At 41.4% G+C, this 17,588-nt stretch overlaps 2 protein-coding genes across 2 annotated transcripts; one reads left to right on the forward strand and one right to left on the reverse strand.

Annotated features, from left to right (window-relative positions):
* Positions 1–7,150: 7,150 nt before the first annotated feature.
* LOC123190424 (probable D-2-hydroxyglutarate dehydrogenase, mitochondrial) lies at positions 7,151–13,941 on the forward strand. Its single transcript, XM_044603062.1, has 16 exons — positions 7,151–7,470; positions 8,004–8,371; positions 9,122–9,223; positions 9,696–9,743; positions 9,886–9,956; positions 10,287–10,405; positions 10,735–10,830; positions 10,928–11,037; positions 11,135–11,215; positions 11,502–11,602; positions 11,812–11,920; positions 12,528–12,633; positions 12,704–12,789; positions 12,900–13,025; positions 13,504–13,599; positions 13,696–13,941. Exons 1-16 carry the CDS (start codon positions 7,227–7,229, stop codon positions 13,702–13,704), a joined length of 1,872 nt encoding a protein of 623 aa, XP_044458997.1. The 5' UTR covers positions 7,151–7,226; the 3' UTR covers positions 13,705–13,941.
* Positions 13,942–15,135: 1,194 nt separating this feature from the next.
* On the reverse strand, positions 15,136–17,100 carry LOC123190428 (ubiquitin). Its single transcript, XM_044603066.1, has 4 exons — positions 16,840–17,100; positions 16,266–16,476; positions 15,664–15,730; positions 15,136–15,396 (listed from the first exon to the last, which is right to left on the reverse strand). Exons 1-4 carry the CDS (start codon positions 16,940–16,942, stop codon positions 15,349–15,351), a joined length of 429 nt encoding a protein of 142 aa, XP_044459001.1. The 5' UTR covers positions 16,943–17,100; the 3' UTR covers positions 15,136–15,348.
* Between the last annotated feature and the right edge of the window lie 488 nt (positions 17,101–17,588).

The raw sequence follows: 17,588 nt of genomic DNA on the forward strand, positions 1-17,588 counted from the left end.
TGTTCACCGATGATGACTAGTCCGTCTCATGTGATGATCGGACACGGCCTAGTTGACTCGGATCATGTAATCACTTAGATGACTAGAGGGATGTCTATCTGAGTGGGAGTTCACAAGATGAACTTAATTATCCTGAACATAGTCAAAAGGTCTTCGCAAATTATGTCGTAGCTCGCGCTTCAGTTCTACTGTTCAGATATGTTCCTAGAGAAAATTTAGTTGAAAGTTGATAGTAGTAATTATGCGGACTAGGTCCGTAAACTGAGGTTTGTCCTCATTGCTTCATAGAAGGCTTATGTCCTTAATGCACCGCTCAGTGTGCTGAACCTCGAACGTTGTCTATGGATGTTGCGAACATTTGACATACACATTTTGATAACTACATGATAGTTCAGTTAAACGGCTTAGAGTTGAGGCACCGAAGACGTTTTGAAACGTCGCGAAACATATGAGATGTTTCGAGGGCTGAAATTGGGATTTCAGGCTCGTGCCCACGTCAAGAGGTATAAGACCTCCGACGATTTTCTTAGCCTGCAAACTAAGGGAGAAAAGCTCAATTGTTGAACTTGTGCTCAGATTGTCTGAGTACAACAATCGCTTGAATCGAGTGGGAGTTGATCTTCCAGATGAAATAGTGATGGTTCTCCGAAGTCATTACCACCAAGCTGCTTGAGCTTCGTGATGAACTATAATATATCAGGGACATATATGATGATCCTTGAGATATTCGCGATGTTCGACACCACAAAAGTAGAGATCAAGAAGGAGCATCAATTGTTGATGGTTGGTGAAACCACTAGTTTCAAGAAGGGCAAGGGAAAAAAGGGATGCTTCATGAAACGGCAAATCAGCTGCTGCTCTAGTGAAGAAACCCAAGGTTGAACCCAAACCCGAGACTAAGTGCTTCTGTAATAAAGGGAACAGCCACTGGAGCAGAATTACCCTAGATACTTGGTAGATAAGAAGGCTGGCAAGGTCGATAGAAGTATATTGGATGTATTATGTTAATGTGTACTTTACTAGTACTCCTAGTAGCACCAGGCTATTAGATACCGGTTCTGTTGCTAAGTGTTAGTAACTCGAAATAAAAGCTACGGAATAAACGGAGACTAGCTAAAGGTGAGATGACGATATGTGTTGGAAGTATTTCCAAGGTTGATCAAATATCGTACGCTCCCTCTACCATCGAGATTGGTGTTTGCGTTGAGCATAGACATGATTGGATTATGTCTATCGCAATACGGTTATTCATTTAAAGAGAATAATGGTTACTCTATTTATTTGAATAATACCTTCAATGGTCTTACACCTGAAATGAATGGTTTATTGAATCTCGATCGTAGTGATACACATGTTCATGCCAAAAGATAGTAATGATAGTACCACCTACTTGTGGCACTGCCACGTAAGTCATATCGGTATAAAATGCATGAAGAAGCTCCATGTTGATGGATCTTTGGGCTCACTTGTTTTGAAAGGTTTGAGACATGCGAACCATGTCTATTGGTGTATATGCATGAAGAAACTCCATGCAAATGGACCGTTTGGACTCACTTGATTTTGAATCACTTGAGACATGCAAATCATACCACATGGGCAAGATGACTGAAAGCCTCGTTTTCAGTAAAATGGAACTAGAAAGCAACTTGTTGGAAGAAATACATTTTGATGTGTGCAGTCCAATGAGTGCTGAGGCATGTAGTGGATATCGTTATGTTCTTACTTCACAGATGATTTGAGTAGATGTTGAGTATATTTACTTGATGAATCACGAGTCTGAATTATTGAAAGGTTCAAGTAATTTCAGGGTGAAGTTGAAAGATCGTCGTGATAAGAGGATAAAATATCTATGTTATGATCATAGAGATGAATATCTGAATTACGAGTTTGGCATAGAATTAAGACATTGTGGAAATTGTTTCACAACTAATACAGCCTCGAACACCATAGTGTGATGGTGTGTCCGAACATCATAACTGCACCCTATTGGATATGATGCATACCATGATGTCTCTTATCGAATTACCACAATAGTTTATGGGTTAGGCATTAGAGACAACCACATTCACTTTAAAAAGGGTACCACGTAATTCCGATGAGATGACACCGTATGAACTATGGTTTAGAGAAACCTAAGCTGTCATTTCTTAAAAGTTTGGGGCTGTGACGCTTATGTGAAAAAAGTTTCAGGCTGATAAGCTCGAACCCAAAGCAGATAAATGCATCTTCATAGGACACCCAAAAACAGTTGGGTATACCTCCTGTCTCAGATCCGAAAGCAATAAGGGATTGTTTCTAGAATCGGGTCCTTTCTCGAGGAAAAGTTTCTCTCGAAAGAATTGAGTGGGAGGATGGTGGAGACTTGATGAGGTTATTGAACCGTCACTTCAACTAGTGTATAGCAGGGCACATGAAGTTGTTCCTGTGGCACCTACAACAATTGAAGTGGAAGCTTATGATAGTGATCATGAAACTTCAGATCAAGTCACTACCAAACCTCGTGGGATGACAAGGATGCGTACTACTTCAGAGTGGTACGTGATCCTGTCTTGGAAGTCATGTTGCTAGACAACAATGAACCTACGAGCTATGGAGAAGCGATGGTGGGCCTGGATTCCAAAAATGGCTCGAGGCCATATAATCCGAGAGAGGATCCATATATGAAAACAAAGTGTAGACTTTGGAAGAACTACTTGATGGTCGTAAGGCTGTTAGGTACATATGGATTTTAAAAGGAAGACGGACAATGATGGTAAGTATCACCATTAAGGAAGCTCGACTTGTCGTTAAGATGTTTTCTGACAAGTTCAAGGAGTTGACTGCGATGAGACTTTCTCACTCGTAGCGATGCTAAGAGTCTGTTGGAATTATATTAGCAATTACTGCATTATTTATGAAATCTTGTAGATAGGATGTCAAAACATTGTTTCCTCGACGATTTTCTTGAGGAAAGGTTGTATGTGATACAACCGGAAGGTTTTGTCAATCCTGAAAGATGCTAATAAGTATGCAAAGCTCTAGCAATCCTTCTAAAGACTGGAGTAAGCATCTCGGAGTTGGAATATACGCTTTGATGATGATCAAAGATTTTGGGTGTATACAAAGTTTATGAGAAACTTGTAATTCCAAAGAAGTGAGTGGGAGCACTATAGAATTTCTGATGAGTATATGTTGTTGACATATTGTTGATCAGAAATGACGTAGAATTTCTGGAAAGCATATAGGGTTATTTGGAAAGTGTTTTTCAATGGAAAGCCTAGATTAAGCTACTTGAACATTGAGCATCAAGATCTATAAGGATAGATCAAAATGCTTAATGGTACTTTCAAATGAGCACATACCTTGACATGATCTTGAAGGTATTCAAGATGGATCAGTCAAAGAAGGAGTTCTTGCCTGAGTTGTAAGGTATGAAGTTAAGACTTAAAGCTCGACCACGGCAGAAGAAAGAGAAAGGACGAAGGTCGTCCCCTATGCTTTAGGCTCTACAGTATGCTATGCTGTGTACCGCACCTGAAATGTGCCTTGCCATGAGTCAGTCAAGGGGTACAAGAGTGATCTAAGAATGGATCACAGGACAGCGGTCAAAGTTATCCTTAGTAACTAGTGGACTAAGGAATTTTCTCGGTTATGGAGGTGATAAAGAGTTCGACGTAAAGAGTTACGTCGATGCAAGCTTAACACCTATCCGGATAGCTCTGAGTAGAGATACCGGATACTATAATGGAGCAACAATTTAGAATAGCTCCAAGTAGAACAGTTATTTGGAATAGCTCCAAATGTAGCGTAGTAGTTGCATCTACAAGATGACATAGAAATTTGCGAAGTACATACGGATCTGAAAGATTCAGACCCGTTGACTATAACATCTCTCACAAGCATAACATGATCAAACCTAGAACTCATCGAGTGTTAATCACATGGTAATGTGAACTAGATTATTGACTCTAGTAAACTCTTTGGGTGTTAGTCACATGGGGATGTGACCTTGAGTGTTAGTCACATAGCGATGTGAACTGGATTATTGACTCTAGTGCAAGTGGGAGACTGTTGGAAATATGCCCTAGAGGCAATAATAAATTGATTATTATTATATTTCCTTGTTCATGATAATCGTTTATTATCCATGCTAGAATTGTATTGATAGGAAACTCAGATACATGTGTGGATACATAGACAACACCATGTCCCTAGTAAGCCTCTAGTTGACTAGCTCGTTAATCAATAGATGGTTACGGTTTCCTGACCATGGACATTGGATATCATTGATAACGGGATCACATCATTAGGAGAATGATGTGATGGACAAAGACCCAATCCTAAGCCTAGCACAAGATCATGTAGTTTGTATGCTAAAGCTTTTCTAATGTCAAGTATCATTTCCTTAGACCATGAGATTGTGCAACTCCTGGATACCGTAGGAGTGCTTTGGTGTGCCAAACGTCACAACGTAACTGGATGGCTATAAAGGTACACTACAGGTATCTCCGAAAGTGTCTGTTGGGTTGGCACGAATCGAGACTGGGATTTGTCACTCCGTGTAAACGGAGAGGTATCTCTGGGCCCACTCGGTAGGACATCATCATAATGTGCACAATGTGATCAAGGAGTTGATCACGGGATGATGTGTTACAGAACGAGTAAAGAGACTTGCCGGTAACGAGATTGAACAAGGTATCGGGGTACCGACGATCGAATCTCGGGCAAGTATCGTACCGATAGACAAAGGGAATTGTATACGGGATTGATTAAGTCCTTGACATCGTGGTTCATCCGATGAGATCATCGTGGAACATGTGGGAGCCAACATGGGTATCCAGATCCCGCTGTTGGTTATTGACCGGAGAGTCATCTCGGTCATGTCTGCATGTCTCCCGAACCCGTAGGGTCTACACACTTAAGGTTCGGTGACGCTAGGGTTATAGAGATATTAGTATGCGGTAACACGAAAGTTGTTTGGAGTACCGGATGAGATTCCGGACGTCACGAGGAGTTTCGGAATGGTCCGGAGGTAAAGAATTATATATAGGAAGTGCTATTTCGGCCATCGGGACAAGTTTCGGGGTCACCGGTATTGTACCGGGACCACCGGAAGGGTCCCGGGGGTCCACCGGATGGGGCCACCTGCCCCGGGGGGCACATGGGCTGTAGGGGGTGCGCCTTGGCCTATATGGGCCAAGGGCACCAGCCCCAAGAGGCCCATGCGCCAAGAATCAAGGGAAAGGAAGAGTCCTAAAGGGGGAAGGCACCTCCGAGGTGCCTTGGGGAGGAGGGACTCCTCCCTGGCCGCACCCTTCCTTGGAGGAAGGGCCAAGGCTGCGCCTTCCCCTCTCCCTTGGCCCTATATATAGTGGGGGAAGGGAGGGCAACCATACCTAAGCCCTGGCGCCTCCCTCTCCCTCCCATGACACATCTCCCTCCTCCCGCAGCGCTTGGCGAAGCCCTGTTGGAATCCCGCTACTTCCACCACCACGCCGTCGTGCTGCTGGATCTCCATCAACCTCTCCTTCCCCCTTGCTGGATCAAGAAGGAGGAGACGTCGCTGCTCCGTACGTGTGTTGAACGCGGAGGTGCCGTCCGTTCGGCGCTAGGATCATCGGTGATTTGGATCACGACGAGTACGACTCCATCAACCCCGTTCTCTTGAACGCTTCCGCGCGCGATCTACAAGGGTATGTAGATCCACTCCTCCCTCGTTGCTAGATGACTCCATAGATAGATCTCGGTGACACGTAGGAAAATTTTGAATTTATGCTGCGTTCCCCAACACTTATATCTTTTCTTCTCTCTGACCAATCTTTGGATAACTCCTTGAATAGCACCTTGGTCAACACATAATCTTCTTCTGAAAACCTTAAAACCAACAAATGGTCTTCAAGCAATGCCTATGGAGAAACCCTTCAAATATAAGTCAAGACAACCATTAGTCTATAGGAATTGTCATCAATTACCCACCATGCTCTTTCACCTGGTATGGTGTCTGGTTGGATCCGAGCTTTCAACAAGGCTGGTGTCCCCCCCACCCTGATCGGAAGGAGGGCCTCCAGCTCGACCTCAGCTACTAGATTCATCATGGCGATGGAGGTGCATCAAAGGATTTGCATGGAGCTGGTAGTTGTAGATGGGGACCATGATGGTCAAGGATGGTATGGTGGTTATGGAGGAATTACGATGCCCAGTGTGGACGGTTGGTCTTCTATGACAATCCATTCTGTCTTCTGGCCGAATATTGGCCAAGTTATTCCTCATGACCATGTTGCCACAAGGGAGGCCCTCTGGATGGAGGCCATGGCCTGGTGCCATGGAGGTCTCATTGGCCCAAATTGTGTCGTCCCTGACGTTGGCGAGATTGGTTGATTTAGACCGAATTGCATTCCTTTTTCATTGTAAGGGCTTCTCTTTGCAAAAGTTAGGGTTTTATGTGTATTTTTATCTTTACTTTGGGTCCTGGTGTACTATGTTAACCACGTTTAGACATACAGCCGGATGGCAGGCGGCATCCATGAGTTCGCGAACGCCAACATAACAAGAATTAAGCCTAGCACGATAATGAAAGTAACAATGGTTAGTGCATTTTCAGCTTCGTGACGGATGCGGATGGCGCGGACGCGTTCGTCCGCATCCCTAACCACGTTCTTATATATTTGTGTTGCAAATATAAATAATTTTCTCTATTCTTTGTATCCAAGTTAACGAAGTTTAGTTTTTGTAAAATCATGGTTGACTCTCAGGGACTCAAATGTAATTTCTTTCTTTTGGGGGTTTGTTGTATCATTGATAATACTTAATGGATCTCGGGTGCTTTCCACAAAAAAAGTTTCATATGCATTTATATTTTAAACTGCAAGTTGTGCGAATTAATCTGTGATTGGATGGTTAAGAGAACAGTCGTATTCTCAGCCTACCAGGGTTCAAATCTTGGTGCTCATATTTATTCTGAATTTATTTCAAAATTTCTCACAATACGTGTTCGACTCAGTCGCTCGGAGGTGCTCATTGGATAGGCTGTGCGTGTGTTTATAGGGGTGAGTCTATGCGCGTGTATACGAGTGTCTGCTACTGTACTGTGTTAAAAAATAAAAAAATAAACTGCAAGGAGTATAAAAAGTTGTGGCGTTCCAAACAGATAAAATTATTTCCGAACTATACTGTCAGTCAAATGCGAGGTCGCTTCTTGTAGCTGCAAACCAAGCTTGTTGACGGCCGTGTCAGAATTCCCATCCGCCATGGCGCTCTTGTCCCTCCTCTCCCACTCCAGAACACGCTCCTCCGTCCTCCGGGAACCTCTCCGGCAGGGGGGCCTCCGCGCCCTGCTCGCCCCGTGGGCTCCCCCGCCTGTCCATCCGCACGACCGCGCCGCCGGACACGCCTGCACGCCCCCTTCCACCGAGCTCTCCCCTCCTGGTCGCGCCCTCCCTCCTCCTCTCGACTGGACCCGCCTCGGGAGCCGGACAATCTCTTCTGGTGTTGGTAAGGAGCTCTATCTTGGCTGGATTTGGATCGGTTGTTCTGTGAGTTCAAGTGATCTTTCAGTTTTGTGAAAGTTAGTTGCGGATTTGTTTTTTGCGGGATGCCCTACTAATCTAATCAATCTGTTATCCATTCCCATCCCAGCAACAGTAGAATTATTGATACATGAATTCGTCACGTATAGTGTTTAGTATTTAATTTGATTGCTATTACGCCCTGCACCCCCCAACTCTTAGAGTTTCAGTTGTCAGACGGTTATTTCTTGTTATCGAACCAAGATTGATATGGCTCCGCCGATTTCTACAGATCTACAGAATATACCCACTCGGTGGCGAAATGTAGGGGACATTTTTATAGTTTGAACACAAACCCAATGGTATCAAGTTTGTATGGCACAACCTAACCCATGTGTAATTGGTTTAGTTATTGTGCAAAGCATGAATTTGAACAACCAAAATATTCCTGCATTTTGCAACAGAGGGAGTAGTTTTTATTGGAATGAATAAAGTCTTATGGTACATGATGATACCCAGGTACGTCCCTCGCTCAATATGGATTGACAAACCATACTCTGACTTCTCAGAGAAGATCCTATTGGACCTTGTGTCCACAACATTCCTCTTTTGGGCCTCCAGCTGGGATAGCAACAAAAGAAGCACAACATAGTGTGAATGATTCGTTTGGAGTTCAAGGACGCACTTTTGGTTCTGCGGCAGAACCCATCCAGAGGAATCCAGACTATTCAGTGCTAAATTCTGATGACGTTTCTTACTTCAAGAGCATATTGGGTGACAATGGAGTCGTTCAAGATAAAGACAGGGTGGCTGTTGCAAATGTCGATTGGATGGGTAAATACAAGGGTGCGAGTCAGCTACTGCTTTTACCAAAAAGTACTAATGAGGTATTTCCGTCAGCTAGTCAAGTGGAATTTTAATTTAACACCAAGTAGTTGGAATTCCATTTTCGGGCAATTGCATTAACAAGTAGTACTGAAGTGGCAGTAATCATTTTAATTGTTTTAGCCTGATTTGTAGTGGTTGCATGGTGAACTTCCTGTAATATTTCTAATGACCCTACTGCCCCTTAAATTTTCGTAGTTTAGATGTCAACTAAGGTGCAATTATGTTTGTTTGGTTGTAGAACAATGTTTGTAAAGTTGTAGCTTACGATTTATGTTTTTGGCTTATCATGGTCCATCACACACTTGCATCCAGGCTATCAGGCTATTCCAGTTACCAAGCATGTACTTTTTGATGTATTCTTACATGAAGTAACTAGTAATCGTACAAATTGTTCATAAAGTAATTAGCATCGTATGCATTGGATGTCTCATGAAAGCCATATTTAGTAGCAATAGAAAATCAGCTTCGGCAGAATGTAGCGCTTCATAAGCAAAACACTGTAGCCTCTGGATACATAACAAACAAAATAGCATACATCACTCTAGTGACCTACGCTAATAACTATTTTCCGAACAACAATGCATTTGCATGGAATGCTAATAATACCTCATGCAGCAAACTAGGATTATAATTTAGGACTACATTTCTATTTTCATATTGCTCGGTTATATCTAGTTTTCTACCATTCCTGATCCGACCCAACATAAAATTAATGTGAAATTTTGTTATTCAACCATTCTGTTTTACAGGTTTCTAAGGTCCTTGCTTACTGCGACTCAAGACGATTGGCGGTAGTTCCTCAGGGTGGAAATACAGGCCTCGTTGGTGGCAGTGTTCCAGTTCATGATGAGGTAATTATGAAGTTCCTTTTAATGATAATATCAGTTATATCTTTATTTTGCTACCACAAAATATTTGTTTATTTCTTATCTTAGTATCAGCGGTAGAGTACTTTAGATAAATATCCTTCTTGGTATTCTCTACTTCCTTTCTGTTGCGGCGTGCCTGAATTGCAGGGTATACTTCTTCACCAGAATGAACTACTTGTATTTATTTAGATTGATCAATCAGATTGATTAGAAAATCACCGGAAAGATTACGATGGCATTGATTGGTGCTTTGAATTTCCATATTCACGTTTAGCATTATCACTACAGTTTTGCTGTAGTTCACGTACCTGTTCAAATACTTGTTGATGTGTTTTTTCTGTTCATCTGTCTTAGACTTCCATTTTTTTTAAGTATACTGCTTCTGAGATTTCCATGTTACTGCTTTCCTTACATTTGGGCCCGAGATCACAAGGTTTACTCCCTTTGTCTGCAGGTGATTGTCAACCTTGGTGGTATGGACAAAATAATCTCATTTGACAATGTGGGTACAGTCTCTTTGTTTGGATTTGATGTCGTCAATTCTATATTTCTATTATCCATCCTTTCTTCAAACATAAGTTGTCTATATCCATAGTTCATGGAAAATCTTTGTATAATTTCATGAAAGAGCTGTCTGCTGTCAGGTAAATGGTATTCTTACTTGTGAAGCTGGTTGTGTGTTGGAGAACTTAAGTACCTTTGTGGAAAATGAAGGGTAAAGTCATCTTCGGTATTCCCTCTATGATTCTGTTATCATTCGTGGTGCATACGTCTTGAATTGCATGCGTTTGATTAATAAATAATATGTTTTCTTTTGAGTTGTTGGGTTACCATTGACCCATAAATATTCATAAGTTTGTTGCTTATGCAATATCCTTTTTTACGGGATCCCTACTATTATAATCACCCATGGATTCAATGTGTGCCAGTACAGTGATCGCTCATATAATCTTGTCATCACAGTTTACTTTTATATACGATCAGATATGTGCCTGTTATTTTGAATAGAAAAATACCTAAGATTATATGTATTCTTTATATTCAGGTTTATTATGCCTCTTGACTTAGGGGCAAAAGGTAGTTGCCAAATAGGAGGGAACATTTCAACTAATGCTGGCGGCCTCCGTTTCATTCGCTATGGTTCACTTCATGGAAATGTACTTGGTAAGTACAAGTTAAACCTTATGTTTACTATGTGCACAGATCAATTATTTCTGAAGTCTCATGTTCTATATCTTGTTTAGCTGAACGAAGAAAGGGCTTATGTGGAATACAGTATTTGTTTTATTAAATTTCTCTTGAAAGGAGCAGGAATATGTTTGCTGTTTGAGTAATTCTGTTGCAATATAAGTTGCTGAAATTACGATGCTCCATCAAGAGAATCTTCTAGAAAATTTCAACTTATGCAATGTTTAAGCCTGGAAATAGCTGGATGATTTCTTGAAAGTACAAAGATGGTTAGCTCCTCTGTATTTTATTTTCTTCTTATTCAGGTCTTGAAGTTGTCCTAGCCAATGGAACTGTTCTTGACATGCTTACTACTTTAAGGAAAGACAACACTGGATACGATCTGAAGCACTTATTTGTTGGTGAGTATCGAATACAAACTATTTCCCTTCTTTCTGAGCATGTTCATTAAATATGACTTATATCAAGCCGTTAGTAAACACATGATTGATGGTTCAGGAAGTGAAGGCTCCCTAGGAATAGTCACTAAAGTGTCAATACTTACACCTGCAAAGCTACCTTCAACTAATGTTGCATTTCTTTCCTGCAATGACTACATGAGCTGCCAGGTCTCTTGCAAACACTCATTTTGTATATCTAGGCATTGTTAGATCAAATGTACAGTATGATCTTTACTATAGTGATTACTGCTTTTCATGTTCCCAGAAATTGCTACTGGCAGCTAGGAGGAGCTTGGGTGAGATTCTTTCTGCATTTGAGTTTATGGATCGTCAGTGTATTGATCTGGTACTTACTTAAACAAAGTTTCAAAGAAAACTGCACTTCATAGAGAAGAAACTGCATGCATGTACTTTCTTGAACAGTAGGATGTGTTGAATTTTTTGTTATGTACTCCCTCCGTCCCATAATATAAGATCGTTTTACAGCTTGTAAAACGATCTTATATTATGGGACAGGGGAGTACTTAGCAAAAGAAAACAAAATATTGTTTTGACTGCGTTGTACATGAAGAAATGTTCCTCATTATCTTGCCTGATTCCACATTTAATTTGGTAGCTTGTTGGTTTTGAAGGCTATGACGCATTTGGAAGGAGTTCATAATCCTTTACCTGTCTCGCCGTACAAATTTTATGTTCTAATTGAGACCACAGGAAGTGATGAATCATATGACAAGTAAGTTTTGGTAGCATAACAACAGTTTTCAAACATTAAAAACACACAAGCTATGCGGAAGATCAATTTGTTCAAACTCTTAATTGATAACCACTTTGTGAAGGTGAAATCCTGCTTGGCTTACATTTATTTTATCTTGGGTTTATTGTGATGAAAATTGTCAAATTACATATGCTGCCTACTTGTCTTATGTTACCTTTCTTTTGTAGAGCAAAACTTGAAGCTTTTTTGTTGCGTTCAATGGAAGATGGCCTTGTAGCTGATGGAGTTATAGCACAGGATATTAGCCAAGCATCTAATTTTTGGAGAATCCGCGAGGTTCTCCACCATACATGAATCTTTAGATTTTGCCAGTGACTAATATGGGTAGCTTTTAAGTTGATAACGATCGACACTCATCAGACGGCTAGTGTTCTATTGAAGCAACACAAGGTTGTGGAGGAGCAACTTCAACTTATAGCTAGAACACTTTAGAAAACATTACTTAAGATTCAACATTCTACTCATGGCTAGAAGACTCTAGAAAACAGTAGCTAAGGTTAAGAAGACAAAATAAATACTAGACTGCAGTAGTATCTAGAAGTAGTCAAACAGTTTTTTGACTTCTGATTCTTTTTCCTTTTACTTGTCTCTATTGTTTCTCATCATCTATGTTGCTGTTTAGTAATATAGGTTATCGATGTGTAAGCTGATATTTGATGGTTAACGCCGAGTCTCTGATATCATATAAATTAAAATGATAACCTAGGAAGTGCTCGAAAAATATCTTGGTATGTTAAGTTTGGCCTATCAAACTATTTGGTTTCAAACCTTTGGAAGTGAAATTTCAAGTATGAAACACCAAACCAAATAAAGTCAACCTTTATCCATTGACATAATTTGTGGCAAAAAAAATCAATTAAATGATCATGTGTTGCGGTTGCAGGGTATATCAGAGGCATCTGTAAAAGTTGGTGCAGTCTACAAGTATGACTTGTCCATACCTGTAGAGAAACTATATGATATTGTTGAAGAAATGCGCAGCCGTGTTGGTAAATTTTCAATTTTGAGCCATCAGTGATCTAATCTATGAGTTGCTAACATAGTTCCTTGCTTTCCTAGGTGATACGGCAGAGGTATTGGGTTATGGTCACCTTGGTGACGGGAATCTCCATCTAAACATCTTATCAAGCAAGTACAGTGACAATGTATGTCTGATATGACATGGAAATAGATCATTTACTTAGGTCTGGCTTCAGTTTCTCAAGATAGGTATGCGGCTACTTGCTTATTTTGTTACCTTCAACGAAAATTTCAGATTCTGGCACAAATTGAACCATTTGTCTATGAGTGGACCGCTGGCCACAGAGGAAGCATTAGTGCAGAGCACGGGCTGGGGCTAATGAAAGCTGAGAAGATTCACTACAGCAAGTCACCAGAAGCAGTAAGTATTTAAATACCATCTTACCACCGCTTGTGTTTGCGCACAAATTGTTACTTCAGTGCTATATAGAAGTTCAGAGTTAAATCATTATTTCAATTTGTGAATAAGGCTATGACTAGGGTGCACTTCAATGTTAGGTGTAACAATGTCCTATTCTTGACTATTTGTGCATGACATATGTATGTGTTGTGCCGCATTTTCATGAGAGAAATTTGGTTTAGCCTTTATGATCTGGAGGCATTCTCTTGTTAGATTTTCAGTTATGCTCACTTCCTTACAACCCTGGAGGAGGAGCGCTTGCTTTTTGTGCAACGTTGGCAATATGTTTCAGTGGAGCTCTGCCTTATTCTTCTTCTTATAATCTTAAAGAACAATACTTTATTTGTTTCTTGAAAAGAAAAATTTCCAGTTGTATTCCAACCTTTCTACTAGTTGGCTGGTAATTTATGCTTGACAGAAAATGTTGTATTGTGATCAGGTGCAGCTGATGGCTTCCATCAAGAAGTTAATGGACCCTAACTCGATTCTAAACCCATACAAGGTTCTACCTCGGTCTGCATTGTCACCGGAGCAGGTAGCCTTCTTTTATTTACCCTTCAGTTGAGTGGATCTGAATTACATTTTCCCAATGTTTTGCCCTGATACATGTATCGGTTGCTGACACCAACAGGGTAACTGATTGAGCTTGTCGCCTGCCAAATCAACTTCAGAGAACAAGTGTTAACTTGGATAGAAGAGATCTGTCTGTACCCAATAAAAGTAGTCAATAAAATTCCTGTTGTTGTCAGCGTCTGGAGTGTTGTAAACAATTATTCAGATGGACATCAAACTAGGAAAAAACATCAATTAAGGCCATGTACAACCCAGGCGCTTGCACAGGCACCTCAGAGAAAAAAAACCCTTTTTTGTGAGATTAGTTTACACAGGTGCTTCGGAAGGGCTACTCTCTCTCTCTCTCTCTTTCTCTCTGTGTGTGTGTGTGTGTGTGAACTTTGCACGGGAAAAATATATCTGATTCTCTAACAAAAACATGATTGAAAAAGAAAACACAAGAATAGCAGAAGAATGGTGCTCTGTTTTTCACAATCATAGTGATCTTATGTGGCAGTTCAAGTTCAGGGTAGCACCAGTAATTTGTAGTGTAGGACCCTTATTATTCAGGAAATGAGTTGCAGTGGTCTTCAACAATCGCTCTTCGCACCCATGATCTGGATGGATAGCAGCAAGTAAGCAAATACTTAGATTGCCGACGTCACCAAAACATTCTGCATATTACCTGCAAATGAATAAATATACAGTGCTTGGGACCATATGAGAAGCGCCACCATCCATTAGCAAAAATCTCAAGCTCCCTCCAGTAAACAAAATATATGTAATCCCTATCATCTTGGCACTAACAAATTCCAGAATGTACTACTAATACATGCTTATTTAGATTTGTAGATGTAAATCTACTGCATATAACATTCACTGTTAGATCTTTACCAGACGTCATATAAAGTAAGTGTTGAAAATATTTGTGCTCACTGAGCACGGTTTTTCTAAGGACGAGCTACAGGGTGTTTTTTTTTCCTGACATTTTTGCAAAGATGGAGCAGATCCGAGCTATCAGCACGTAAAACACTGGCTGTGGACCTGCAAGTCAAGCTGGAGCCGGAGTTGCGTCCAGGAGCTTGGCACGGTGATAGTAGGAACCTCCGGGTGTCTCGCTCAATTTCACATATTTTTGAGGCGGCAATATCTACCTCATTCGATTCAATTTCACATATTTTTGAGGCGGCAATATCTACCTCATTGGCAGCGTTGAGTTTGAGCTCGCTAAACTAATGGATAGGGCTACCGTAGCGAGTAAGTGTTTCCGTGTTTGGTAATGGAGATGAAGGGAATGCTGCTTTCTTGGGGGCACTTTTGCTTTCCCTAATGGTGCCTACTATGGGCATGCTTGGGTTTCCTTTTTTTCATCAGGATATTTTGGAGCCTTCGAGAACCCGAAAAAGAAATGACTTGTAGATCCTATAGTGGGCAGATTTAACCTATCTGCCGGGTGCCTGAGTGTCGATACAAACAGCTTGTAAATATCTCTCAAAACAAACATTACTGAAAAAAGCTCTCAATATAAACAACTCTGTATAATATGGATATTTGATAGATATATGTTCTAAAGCATATATACATAGGTTCAAACTCCGGACTGGACAAAACTGACTCCAATATCTATGGCGCTAGACGATTTAGCAAAATCTAACATGACTTAAAACTAGGACAGAACTTAAACTCCACTATATATGACGGTAGATGGTTGCTTCAGCATCACTCCCAATGTTCAAGAATCGCTCCCAAACTTGGACATAAACCTCTTCTTTTCCCTTATCTGAAAGGGAAGGGTAAAAATTATCAGAACAAAAATAAACAATTAATCAAAATATCCCAGTTACTTATCATCTTCATGTAATTATTTTGCACGACAACTTCATACAATAGTTGACAAATCTAAATATAGTAACCAAGAACGACTCTAAGCATACAATAGGACATATTGCTCAAGAGAAGGCAAGAAAGATATATGGTGATACCAAGAACGTGGACAATTGATGCTTGATAGCCACTTCAATAACACGGGGAAATAAGGTTCTCTCACCTGATTGTTATGTCCACACTTCTTCTTGCGGCAGTTGGTGGCCCTGAGGGGTAGGCGTGCATAGCACCTTCAACGCAATGACGAAAAACTTAGATATGTCACAAATTATGAGTACAAAAAGCAAAGTATATACAATCCTGACTAGAGTGCTAGATTGGCAAAGAAAAATTTCTTTCGAGAAGAGTACTCATAGATATGTCAAGATCATAAAGCAACCATGCACATGTTAGTCTTAGTCGCTATATTCATGTGATCTTACATGTAGATCCATGCAAAATTTTCTTTTAAATATTTTATTTCTTTTTATATGTTTTGTAACTTGACTCTAGCCACACCCTAATTAATGATCTACATGCCAACCATCTAGTCAATTCCATTGTTCATAGAAAGAAATCAGCATCAAACCCAGGCAAACCGAAACCGCTCGTGAGTTCGAATTACAATCTATTAACATTGAAGGTGAGAGGCGCCTCAATCAACCTCTGTCTGACTATCTATTCAAATCTACACCTTAATCAACAAGGACACATTTATCTACACATGCATGCGTATCTCCGAGCAGACCAAAAAAAGTAAAAGGTCACAATCCATGATCTGCATACCTGCGGCAGACTAGTTTGTTCTCATTGTACTTTTGAGCAAGGATGCGGAGGTTGGGCTCGAGGTTCTTGGGGTATTGACCTCGGCTGCCGCCACGGAGGCGCAGCACGAGGTGAAGCGTCGACTCCTTTTGGATGTTGTAATCGGCCAAAGTGCGGCCATCCTCGAGCTGCTTCCCGGCGAAGATGAGGCGCTGCTGGTCCGGCGGGATACCTATAGCAGCAAAACACAAACTGACACAGTTAGTTCGTCCCTTATGAATTGGTCTATGTACATTATCTATCGATTTTTGAAACAAGAAGCATATCCCACGGCAGGTTAACACACAGGAACCAACAAGCAGCCGGTCCAAAGCTATCTAACCTAGGATAAGCAGAAAAGTTTTTATCTAGCTTAGGGAGACAACATGGAGGATGCTAGCTATGAAGAACAATAACAAGAACAAGAAGAGCAACAACATGCAAAGCTAGGTTTGAAGCAAACGGATGCAACGCCGGCGAAGACGTACGATCGGCCGGCAGGGTAGTAGAGGGGAAGAGGCGGGTGTAGTGATTCGTCGTTCACATATATATGTACCTTCCTTGTCCTGGATCTTGGCCTTGACGTTGTCGATGGTGTCCGAGGACTCCACCTCCAGCGTGATGGTCTTCCCGGTCAGCGTCTTCACGAAGATCTGCATCTTGCCGTACGCTCGATGGCTCTCGATCGTTCTCCTCTCGCCGGGTTGTGCTTGGTGGTGTTGGTATCGACCGCTGCGTGATGGACGTTCTTATATACGCAAGGGAGCCAAGGGAGGTGACGGGGTCGCTACGACAAGCCCCGGAACCCTAGCAAGGGAGGCGTGGCCGCCAAGAAGCTTGCGACTCGGTCGGGACTCGGGCACCGGTTCTGGGCTTCTGGACGGCCGAATGCTGTCCTCTTATATAAACGTTGCACCCTTGTTGAACCGGCCCATTTAATTAGTGATATTAGGGCAACACAAACTCAAAATACAAATTTCACGATAGCAAACGATATCTAATTTTTTTAAAAAGAAATTACAAAATAGAGAAAAAAATACTACGACATGACTATACACTCCGTCATGGGAAAGAAGACGGTGGGGCTGGCAAATGCGCTGTTGCATGGGAAACATTGTGCCGACCAAAGTGGGCAGGTGGGCTCAGTGTCACAGACCTGCGGTGGATGAATGTGGCCCTTCAAGCGAAGTGGCTGTGGTTGTAACGAGCAGATCGATCTAGACCATGGACGGAATTCAAGTTCTCCGTCCCCGATGAGGCAAGAGGCTTGTACCAAGCGACAGCTAAGGTGACCGTGGGCGACGG

This window comes from Triticum aestivum, chromosome 2A, assembly GCF_018294505.1.
Source record: "Triticum aestivum cultivar Chinese Spring chromosome 2A, IWGSC CS RefSeq v2.1, whole genome shotgun sequence".
Taxonomy (NCBI): Eukaryota; Viridiplantae; Streptophyta; class Magnoliopsida; order Poales; family Poaceae; genus Triticum; species Triticum aestivum.